The 12,256-nt window shown below is 44.1% G+C and overlaps 1 protein-coding gene across 1 annotated transcript; it reads left to right on the top strand.

Annotated features, from left to right (window-relative positions):
* Positions 1 to 407: 407 nt before the first annotated feature.
* On the top strand, positions 408 to 5,958 carry LOC138386441 (5-hydroxytryptamine receptor 3C-like). The gene is made up of 9 exons (XM_069472856.1): positions 408 to 474; positions 1,748 to 1,914; positions 2,322 to 2,366; positions 2,838 to 2,947; positions 3,106 to 3,275; positions 4,045 to 4,205; positions 5,036 to 5,240; positions 5,395 to 5,610; positions 5,729 to 5,958. Exons 1-9 carry the CDS (start codon positions 408 to 410, stop codon positions 5,956 to 5,958), a joined length of 1,371 nt encoding a protein of 456 aa, XP_069328957.1.
* Positions 5,959 to 12,256: the final 6,298 nt, after the last annotated feature.

Below are 12,256 nucleotides of genomic sequence, written 5' to 3'. Positions count from 1 at the left end.
GCTGAAAGATACTTTAGCATTGATAACCAAATCACTAAATATTGCCACCTTTCCAAATCTGCAGATTCTCTTGCCTTGGAAGAACACAATTCCCTTGTTTCCCCAGCCCACACTCTATCATTAAGGCAAGTTATTTTGTTATTGATCTCAGTACACAGCTGCCAAATAGGTGCTTCTCCCCTAGTCTTGGCCCAACTTCCTGCCTGCCTGGAGCCCGGAAGGCATACCTGGGCAGGGGCAAAGCAGGACACTCTGCTGTGACCTCTCAGGCCACAGCCTCACTAGGTAGTGGTCACCTGACACAAGCAGTATTCAAAACCAGGAACCAAGGGTGTGGTCCGAGCTCCTTTAAGCTCAAAGGTTTGGGGGCTCCTGGTGAGTTCCCAGAGAAGAGTCCAGAAAGGAGAATGGAAGGGGGGTGGCCTGCAAGCGGGGGAGTCCTCCTCTGCCTCACTGTCAGCCTTCTGCTTCCAGGTAAGATGGGGCAAGAACAGGGGAAACCAGAATGCGGTTCTGAGGGACACCCAGGTCTTACCTCTAGCACGTGGAACACATTCGGAACTAACCTGTTAAATGTTTCTTCCTTAATGTCTGTTCCTTGATTTCCTTTTGGTGGCAGATAGAAAGACATTTCACTCATGAGTACACACAGCCTTTCTCGATTCCTGCCTGCACAGAAATCTACCAGACTGCCCCATTTCACCGCCTCTCTGAGTCCATCTTTTCACTGACTTCTGATGCCCCTCCTACCACACCCCTTCCCCTGCCTTGTCTCTTTTTCTTTTGCTGTGATGTCTATGACAAGAGTAGCCATTGATTTCGAATGTGCCCTGAAGGATTATGCAAAACACCGGGGGAGGGTGAGGATCAATCTGAGGCGGAAAAGAGCAGATATTTGCTTCCATGAGGGAGCATTTGTTCCCAATCTGGGTACATACCTTAAATATCACTGAAAGAGATGGAGATATAGAAAAGGAGGCAAAGAAAAAGACCATAAGAAGATGGCAGTGTGGCAAAGCTTCTGCTCCGGTACTACCCACATAGCTCCCTGGCCATGGCCAAGGGGACAGTATCTGCACAGGCCTCTCTGTGATTGGGCACATGGTGTACGCTCAGTGTGTCACCTAACGATCCCCAGGCTGGAAATAACCAACAAGATATCTGAAGTCACTAAGTCTGAGAAGAACAAAATAAATGCATGGCACTGAGGTAAGCACCCATTCAGAATACCTACTGTGTGTTTCCCATAGCTACCTAGCAAGTGCAGTGTTTACTTTTTTTATCGTCTTGATAAATCAGTTCTTGCCTTCAGTAGATGGAAGTCCCTAGCAGGAAGAGAAATACAGTAGAGCAGATTGCTAAGTGACCTGGACTACAAGTTTTAGGGCAGTGCTAACCAGTGCCACTGCTAGGTGGAACCAAGAGGATTGTGATGGGTACATTAAAGGACTCCTTGAAGTGGTTGTCATTGCACTAAGGCCAAGTTTGCATATAGATTTGGGCAGATTTTGCATGAGAACGAAACAAAGGGAATGAGAATAGAATGCTGACCCAGCTCACCACATCAACTTCCACCATTTGCCTACCAGCCCAGCCCATCCACCCCAACCTTGGCCTTGGGGAGTCTCGGCCCAGGAAGTGGGGGCACACCTGCTCCTCCCAGTATGTCCCCTATTTTCTCTCTCTGCAGAGAGGGTCCAGCCCTGGAAAGAGAAGCTCTCTCTCACAGGGTCTCTCCTCTCTACAGGAAGAGGCAACACTTTCACCATCAATTGCTCAGGCTTTAACCTGCATGGGGTGGACCCTGCTGCCTTCCAAACAGTGTTTGACAAAAAGCCCTTCCGTCCAGTCATCAACTACAGTATCCCCACTCACGTCAACGTCTCCTTCACCCTGTCTGCCATCCTGGAAGTGGTGAGACCTGGTCCCCACATTCTTCCCATTGCTTCTAATAGGGAACAAGTAGCCTCTGCCCTGTCAACCCAATGTTGCACTGGTCCAGTGGTGAACAATAGGTACCCTAAATGGATTTTGTACAAGTCAGATGGTTTTCCTGTGCGGGAGAGTGGCATGAAGAAGAATACTGCAGTGAAATTTTTTTAGGACACATGTGTCCTTGAGTCCTGTTCTCTCTGAAATGGTTTTAATGTCAATTAAAATCAGATTTGTACCTAGACACAGGGGAAACAAGTAAGAAAAAGACAGTTCCTCAGCTAGAATTATGCCTGGACCAGCAAATTAGTAACTATTGTTGAGAATATGAGGTGGGTGTGAGCCTAATCTTTTCGCACTAATAATCCTGGTGGGGATTTCTTTACCAGGATGCACAACTCCAGCTGCTGACATCATTCCTGTGGATGAATTTGGTAAGGCAGAGTCAACTCTCCCCTTGCCACTTCCATTTATTAAATTTGAGGAGTTAGAAGTGACTTAAAACGTTTTCTACTCCAAACCTCTTCCCAAGGTATAAATCTTTCTGGGACAAAATAACTCCATATAGAATTGGACTGGTCCTGGGGACACAAACCTCCCTGGGCAGCTTTGGCAGGTAGAAATGGCAACTCCCCAAAGATAGCCAAGTGGTTGCAGGCCAATAACTGGTATGTTCCTGGCTCCAAGTGGTTTTAGGCAAATATTTGAGATGTTCCTGGCAGAAAGGATATTAAGGGGTACTTTGCTGATGAGGCTTGTTAAACAAAGGGGAGATAGGCTGTGGTCCTTAGGGTCACAAATGCAAGTGGGAGGATGAGAGTTTAAAGAAGAGTGGAAAGAGCAGGAAAGGTGGATGGGGCGAGCTCACCATCACTCTCCTCCATCCCTCACTGTCCTGGCTGCAGATGTGGGACAATCCTTTCATCAGCTGGAACCCAGAAGAGTGTGTTGGCCTCAATAAACTCACGATAGCAGCTGAAAACCTGTGGCTCCCAGACATCTTCATCGTGGAATCGTGCGTATCTGGGCTGGGGAAAGCCAGCCCAAAGCCCCATCTGCAAAGAACAGCATAGGGTCCATGCAGGGCATGGGGCCACCAAAAGACTCAGACAGGGGCACAGTCTCAATGAACTGACTTACTGGGCGCTACCTTCCCCTCCCTTTCCCAAACAGCATGGATGAGGATGAGACACCTTCAGGCCTCACTGCCTATGTCAGCAGCGAAGGTCGAATAAAGTACGATAAGCCAATGCGGGTGACCAGCATCTGTAGCCTGGACATCTTCTACTTCCCTTTCGACCAACAGAACTGTACCTTCACCTTCACTTCTTTTCTCTACACAGGTAAGTGTGACACATTTTGATAGCTATTTAAGATCAGGGGGAAGATATTTAAATGGCATAGGTATTGTTAGGGAAGGTTTTAGATGAGTGTTTCTCAACTCCAGCTGCCCACTAAAGCTTTTCAAAAATACCAATAACTGTGCATCACCCCAGAGATTCCAGTGTAATTGTTCCAGGCGATGCAAATGTGCAGACAAGTCTACGAACCACTGCTTTACAGCTTGGGTGGCCCTTGTGCCAAATGAGGCCCATCTGACTCTGAGCTGCTGCACACCTGTAATTTTTAGCTCAAATATTTTAACTTTAATAGCTAACACATTTAAACCAGTATATGAATGTAACTGAATGCCATCAGGTGTCATACGGCAGATTTGGATAAATTAATCATCATAATGGGCATGAATGTAATTATAAAAATATTGAGCTAATTCAAGCTTGATTCCACTAAAACAACATCATACGACTAGGGGATTGGGAAGGAAAATAGGAATGACTCCAAAAGTTCTTGACTCACGTTTGAGTCAGATTCAATATTCCCAAAACAACCTTGACTCACTCTTGTTTTCAACAACAACAACAACGATCAATGCTGCAGCCCACACACATAGGAATTGCTAGTCCTGTAACTCATTTCTGAGAAAACCAGGATGCCCTGCCTTAAAAGGTCAGAGAAACATTTATTGAAGAAACGCAGTGGGGGAGGAATCAAATTTTGTGGGCAGGAGATTTGAGAACACTTCTGGACTGAGCCAACCGACCTGTCTTACAGTGGATAGCATGCTCCTGGGCATGGACAAGGAAGTGTGGGAGATAACAGACACGTCCCGTAACGTCATCCTCACCCAGGGAGAGTGGGAACTCCTGGGCATCAACAAGGCCTCCCCAAAGATGCTGGTGGGAGACAACCTGTATGACCAGATCATGTTCTATGTGAGTCCCACGGGTCCCCGTCTGACTTCTGGTCCCAGTTGGTCTGTGTTTTCCTCTTTTTTTTTTTTTTTTTTTTTTCTGAGACAGAGTCTCACTCTGTTGCCCAGGCTAGAGTGAGTGCCGTGGCGTCAGCCTAGCTCACAGCAACCTCAAACTCCTGAACTCAAGCAATCCTCCTGCTTCAGCCTCCCGAGTAGCTGGGACTACAGGCATGCGCCACCATGCCCGGCTAATTTTTTCTATATATATTTTTAGCTGTCCATATAATTTCTTTCTATTTTTAGTAGAGATGGGGTCTCGCTCTTGCCCAGGCTGGTCTCGAACTCCTGAGCTCAAACGATCCGCCCACCTCGGCCTCCCAGAGTGCTAGGATTACAGGCGTGAGCCACCGCGCCCGGCCGGTGTTTTCCTCTTGATCTAAGGTTCCTTGGGAAGTGAAAAGAAGCCCCAGAGGGTCAAGCACCTGCTCCTCCACCTGACTGCCCTGAAGCAGGACCCACAGGGCCCCCCCCACCCCCCTGCCCCGCCATTCATTCCCCTTGCTGGGCTGTTACAAGTACTGCTGCTCGGAATGGAGCAGCCAGCTACTGGATGGTCCAAAGGGCCCTACTTGCCCCTAAAATTCTATAAGCATTGTGCTCTGGGCAGGTTGAAAATAAATAAAAATTAGACAACAAATTGGAGGCACTTATAAATAAATATGCATGTGTCACCTAATAGGATCGTCCCATAGCCAGCCTAACAGCACATGGCAAGGATTAGATAGTTAAATAGACAAGTTGAGCCATCTGGCATCAATTTATTTGCCACCTTCTCCACTCTCTCTCCAGGTGGCCATCAGGCGCAGGCCCAGACTCTACATCATAAACCTCCTGGTGCCCAGTGGCTTTCTGGTTGCCATCGACGCCCTCAGCTTCTACCTACCTGCAGAGAGTGGGAATCGAGCCCCATTCAAGATAACCCTCCTGCTGGGCTACAACGTCTTCCTGCTCATGATGAATGACTTGCTCCCTGCCAGTGGCACCCCCCTCATCAGTATGGCTCCTCCCACTTTCTGGAGAAGCAGAGGCAGCAGAGGACAGGGACCAGCTGCTGCTCTAATTAAGGAGGGAAGGGGCTCTAAGGGAAGACTGGCTTTGGGATAGAGACAAATTAGTTCTGTTTTATTGATAGTTTGCTTTACCCTCAGGTGTCTACTTTGCCCTGTGCCTGTCACTGATGGTGCTCAGCCTGCTGGAGACCGTCTTCATCACCTACCTGCTGCACCTGGCCACCACCCAGCCCCCACCCATGCCGAGGTGGCTCCACTCGCTGCTGCTGCACTGCACCTGCCCAAGGAAATGCTGCCCCACTGCGCCCCACAAGGGAAACGAGGGCCTGGGTCTCCCCCGGGCCCGGCGGCCTGGTGAGGGAAGTCAGCCCCCTACACTTGCTCTTCCCACACCCTTACTTCTCTGCCCCTGCCTCCCTCCCCAGGCAGGTGACCTTCACAGCCCAGGGCTGAGTCTGTGTCCTTTCCACAGGCCTGAAGGAGCCAGTAGAGTTGGTGGAGAAGTCGCCAGGCCCCGGAGAGGCAGAGGTGGCTGGGGGCTCAGGATGGACAAGGGCCCAGCGGGAGCAGGAGGCCCAGAAGCAGCACAGGGAGGAGCTGTGGGTGCAGTTCAGCCACATGATGGACACCCTGCTCTTCCGCCTCTACCTGCTCTTCATGGCCTCCTCCATCTTCACTGTCATCGGCCTCTGGAACACCTAGAGGGACATCCACCTCTCTGCAAACCACAGCTTAGAGTTCCTCCTGCTCTTAGAGCCAGCCAGACCAGGCCACTTTCCTAACCTCAGCCACTTTTCCCCAGTGACTGCCATGTCCCCTTCTGTATTACAAAAGCTCTAACACAGCACTGCTGAGCAGGTTCAGTTGACAATTTCCTGACTTCTCGTATGCCAGGGTCCTCATTCCTTCACACTTTGTGTCTCTGAGCCACACCTAAGTCCTCACTCCCTTCTCGGGGAAGTCCAGGTCAGTAGAGTCTCTCCTTGATTGATCACTCCCTTAAACAACTTTCCAGGAAGCACTGGCTCCTCAGTATATTTATTATAAGTTAAGTCCACAAACACTAGGGTGGAGAGTCCTCTTGCAGAAGCTTTGGTACTTCACCCTAAACAGGTGTAATCTGATTTGGTTTAAGTGTTTCAGACACTTTCAGAGTTTTAGAAGAATAAAAAGGCCAAGTCTTATTTGCAAGAAATTATTTCATTTGCAATAAAACATTTACAAATGTAAATTGTTCCTTTCATCAACCATTTCTTTTTCACATTCGTTTACTTCTCTCATTCCTGAAATTGCTCTTTGAAATAAATGATATATTGTGTCATTTGTTTTTATTCTGACAGGTTTCTCTGATTTCATGTCAAACAGAGTGAGCCTTCTGACATTAGGAGGATGGCCAGGAAGGACCCCAGTTAAAGGGTTCAGGTTAAATAAGTTGTCATTCAGCCACACTATGGAATGCTATGCAATCATTTAAAGTGGGAATGCAGATCTAGGTTAATGCCATGGAAACAGGTCCATGATATATGAAGTGAAGAAAACAAGTTACAAAACAGTATGTATCCATAATTTCTGTAAAATAGATAGATCAATAAAAAGACATGCAGAGAAATATGTATGGATGACTAGACACCAAAACATTAGCAAACTTTGTTCTGGATAATGGGATTATGAATAATTGCTATTTTCTTTTATATTCTTGTCTGTGTTTTCTGAATTGTTTTCAATGAGCATGATTTACTTTTATTATTAAAAGAAAAAAAAAATACAAAATTTTAAAAAAGAGTTCCCTGTTAACGCCGTCATCAACAGACAGCATTGTGAGGAGGGCTCTAACAGATAGTTGGGAGCAAGACCTGAGCAGAGACAGAAACTGAAAGGGACAGAGGAAGAATACCAAAGACAAATTCCTGGATTATATTTCAGGTGAACACATTTCAGGGATTTATTTATTACATTTCTGCCTTCCCCGAGAGTGTGCGTTCATAAAGGTCAGGGACAATGTCGCATCCATTTTTACAGCTGAGCACATGGCACTGTCTGACCCTTCACAGATGGTTAATACGGACTTGAATGAGTGAATGTATGAATGAACGCCAGCCAACCTAGAAGGCACATTTTACTGGCTCTAGCTGTCAATGCCTTTATCCCTTCCCAGTATATTTTATTTTCTATATCTAATGTGGAAAATCAGTAACCCATCCTCACACATCAACAACTATCTCTAAGTTCTTAGAGATGTTACCTATACACTGATAGAGGCATTTCTGTTAACAAATTCTCTTATATTTCCTCCTCCTTTCCACTAATTGGAACATATTATTCACTCTGAAACTTGTCCTTGGTTTTTGCCAATAACTTTCAATGAAGAGTGTCTACCAAGCGTTTGAGGAATTTCAAATGTCCTAAGATTACCTTTGTATCATTTCTTTTTCCTTCCCCATCTCCACATTTATATTTCTGTAGATGTCATCTTGCAATTTTTTTCAACCTTATATATACGTGACGTTAGGTTTTCCGTGCCAAGACTATCCTTTGACAATGCCCTTTACAAAAGAACATCCTGGTGATACGTTCATGTTGAAATGAGCCTGTGGTTTAAAACACGATCTCACAATGAAGCAAAACATTTTAAGCTAAGTGCTAGCCTACACATATCGGCAGGAATGTGACGGGTGTTTCACAATTTGAAAGGCGGGACTTCTGGTTTCTGATGTCTCTCTCTCATTAAAAAAAAAAATATATATATATATATATAATAGTCCTTGTGACAATTTTATTTTGTGACAGCTTTATTTTATTTTCCTCTGTTTTCTGTTAAAAACCTCTGTTAAGGCTGGTCCAAAGGAAGTGCGTTATCTCAATTGATTGTTCACAGTCAATTACAAATCAAACTCCTTGTCATACTCTCTCCCCCCTTCTCACTATTGCATTTGATGAGTCTTAAAATAAATAAATTAAATAAATAAAAATAAAAACCTCTGTTAAGAGTGTACATTGAAAATTTATAAACTTTTTGTAAAGACTAGACCATTGGCCCTGGATATGCTACTCTCATCAAATGCTTCATTATTTTCTAACTTCATGGGTTGTCGTTTCTACTTAACTTCCCACTCTCTCCTCTCCTTAGTAGTATCCACGCTTATGCTCAAAACCTCTTCACAGCTCATCGTTTATTTTCTTATGATTTAAACAATTCTCAGAAGACTTTCTACAAGAAGAATTTCTCCCTACTTATTCTTTTGGAAGTCCATATATTTGACCATTCTTATTATATGTTTTGGTCTCATCACTGTCTTTGATTCCTTCCACCTTCTGGAAATCCAAAATATCGATAGACTATCTATAGACAGTACCATATTTCACATTTAACACCTCTCTTGTTTCATCTCTGCTTCTTTCTCTGAAAACCAAGCTCACCTGTCTGCTCTCCATCACCATTCCCTCCCCTTCCTGTTAATCTTCCTGTGCTTTTTCTTATACCAATCTTTTTCCCTATTATTTCTCCCTAATATTTTTACTAGCTCTTTTGCAAACCTCCCATCCATATCTGGCATTTAGGAAAACTAGTCTATGTCATCATTCTTAATAATTCAGAGTTGATGCCCCTGATATTGATTATCCCATATATATAGCATTGATGTAGAAATCTACATAAAATAAGTGGCACTTAAAATACACCATGAGGCTGTTCTTCTCCATGTGTAGCTATCTGTCTCAGGGAACACCAGCAAGGTTTGCAGCTTCTTACTAAGCAAGCATGAGAGCTTATAAAGGCACAATTTAGGCCGGGCGCGGTGGCTCACGCCTGTAATCCTAGCACTCTGGGAGGCCGAGGTGGGCGGATCGTTTGAGCTCAGGAGTTCGAGACCAGCCTGAGCAAGAGCGAGACCCCATCTCTACTAAAAATAGAAAGAAATTATATGGACAGCTAAAAATATATATAGAAAAAAATTAGCCGGGCATGGTGGTGCATGTCTGTAGTCCCAGCTACTCGGGAGGCTGAGATAGGAGGATCGCTTGAGCTCAGGAGTTTGAGGTTGCTGTGAGCTAGGCTGACGCCACGGCACTCACTCTAGCCTGGGCAACAGAGTGAGACTCTGTCTCAAAAAAAAAAAAAAAAAAAAAAAAAAAAAAAGGCACAATTTACTAGACAGAAGATAAATGCAATTAGGAAATAAGTCATTCCTCAAGATCTTCCCTTCGGGGCAATTTGGTAATTCTGCCAAGTTCCCCAAAGCCAACGCTTGCCAGGCCCAGGTCCCTTTTTACTCCCTAGCTCCTGCTCCACCCTTCTTAAAATCATGATCTTTACTAGACACCAAGGGAACCATAGTCCCATCTGCTTGCCCAGTTCCTTCTCTGACAAAGGTGAAAGCACACCTCTTGTCCATTTCCTCATACTTTCTCAGGGAGGATCTGCTTAGATTCCCAGTGTCAGGGATCTGAAGTTCACAAAGAACTTTCTTTTAACTCTTCTCTGCCTTACACCACATCTCATCTCTCATGCATTATTTGCGCCAGTCTGACACATTTAGCCACTCAAAGTAGTTTCTTACTTCAATATTCAATAATTCTTAACCAGTATCTTGAATCATTAAGCCAGTCTTTTAGCATACTAGGTACAACACACAGCAGGCATACCAAAACCTGACACAATGAAAAAACGTTTTTGTTCCTTCCTTCACTTAATTGCTTTTTTGTTTTGTTTTGTTTTGTTGAGACAGGGTCTCACTCTGTTGCCCAGGCTGGAGTGCAGTGTTCATAGCTCACTGCAACCTCAAACTCCTAGGCTCAGATGATACTCCCACCTCAGCCTCCCGAGTAACTAGGCACATACCACCATGCCTGGCTAATTTTTCTTATTTTTTTAGTACAGATGGAGTCTTGATATATTGTCAAGGCCGATCTCAAGCTCCTGGCTTCATCCTCCCACCTCCACGTGCCAAAGTGCTGGGATTACAAGCATGAGCCACCACGCCCAACCCACTTAATTACTTTTTAATTAAACTTTTGTTTTGCAATATAACATGCATACAGAAGATACAGAACATACATACAAATCATATGTGTACCACTCAATGAATTGTTAAAATTGATCAGGCCAGGTGTGGTGGCTTACACCTCCCAGCACTTTGGGAGGCTGAGGCAGGAGGATCGCTTGAGCTCAGGAGTTACAGGCTGCAGTGAGCTGTGATTGGGCCACTGCACTCCAGCCTGGGTGACAGAGCAAGACCCCATTTCTAAAAAAAATTTTTTTATTATAATAAAAAGAAAATTTACCACACCTGTATAACCACCACCCAGGTAAAGAAATAGACTAAACTCTTGGGAAATCCTTTGGGGCTCCCCACAATCATTACTCTCATTCATTCTCTCCAAAGGTGGCCACTAACCTGACTTCTAGATCAGTTTAGTCTGTTTTCGAATTTTATATAAAAGGGATTACAGTATGTATTCTTTTGTGTCTGGCTTCATTTACTCAACACTATGTGAGATTTATCCATGTTTCTGTGAGTAGAAAATTTGATCATATTCATTGTTGTATAGTTTTTCACTTTTTTATTAGTAATTACAGTTTTATTTATGAAATGAATTGACTCAAGCTTACATTAGATTAAAATTATCACTAATTAAAATCATTGCTCATTTGTTGATGTTAAAATAACATTGGGGCCGGGCGCGGTGGCTCATGCCTGTAATCCTAGCACTCTGGGAGGCCGAGGTGGGCGGATCATTTGAGCTCAGGAGTTCGAGACCAGCCTGAGCAAGAGCGAGACCCCATCTCTACTAAAAAATAGAAAGAAATTATATGGACAGCTAAAAATATATATAGAAAAAATTAGCTGGGCATGGTGGTGCATGCCTGTAGTCCCAGCTACTCGGGAGGCTGAGACAGGAGGATCGCTTGAGCTCAGGAGTTTGAGGTTGCTGTGAGCTAAGCTGACGCCACAGCACTCACTCTAGCCTGGGCAACAGAGTGAGACTCTGTCTCAAAAAAAAAAATAAAATAAAATAAAATAAAATAACATTGGCAGATTGTGTTCGATCATGTGTTAAACTAAAGAAATTAATTTTATTTGCTTATCTCCCCTTATATTTTCAGTGCTATGAATCTGGGTATGATATCTTAAATCCTGTTTGTAACAAGAAAGGGAATAAATAAGCTAATAAATATAGATATTCAAAGACCAAAAACACCGAAAAACTGCCAAGTTTTAAATATTTTTGCAGTATTAGTTACTACATTCACATGATCACCAAATTTATAAATGAACCATATTCCAAATGTTAATTTATAAAATCTGTAGTTTAGGATTCAGAACATACTTTCTGTAGAAACATATTTTAAACAACACTCAATAACCAAGTTAGAATTTTTTTTTTTTTTGAGACAAGGTCTTGCTCTGTCACCCAGTCTGGGATTACAGGTGTGAGCCACCACACAAACCCACAAGGCAGGTGAAATACCGTATATGTGCAATGAAAAAAATAAATTAAATATGTAAAAGAAGTTAAAAATGCTATTTCAAAACTAGAAATGAAACAAGTCAAATCAATAAAATGGAATCAAAAATTATTGCGGGCCGGGCGCGGTGGCTCACGCCTGTAATCCTAGCACTCTGGGAGGCCGAGGCGGGTGGATCGCTCAAGGTCAGGAGTTCAAGACCAGCCTGAGCAAGAGTGAGACCCTGTCTCTACTAAAAATAGAAAAAAATTATATGGACAACTAAAAATATATATATAGAAAAATTAGCCGGGCATAGTGGCGCATGCCTGTAGTCCCAGCTACTAGGGAGGCTGAGGCAGGAGGATCGCTTGAGCCCAGGAGTTTGAGGTTGCTGTGAGCTAGGCTGACGCCACGGCACTCACTCTAGCCTGGGCAACAAAGTGAGACTCTGTCTCAAAAAAAAAAAATTATTGCGAATTTTTATGTTTAAGAGCCACCAAAGTCAGAAGTTGGCATCCAGTGAGATAATACACAGCACACACCCAGGCAAAG

Source organism: Eulemur rufifrons, chromosome 7 (assembly GCF_041146395.1).
Source record: "Eulemur rufifrons isolate Redbay chromosome 7, OSU_ERuf_1, whole genome shotgun sequence".
NCBI lineage: Eukaryota > Metazoa > Chordata > Mammalia > Primates > Lemuridae > Eulemur > Eulemur rufifrons.
The sequence above is the reverse complement of the archived record's forward strand: the minus strand, read 5'-3'. Positions and strand labels throughout refer to the sequence as shown.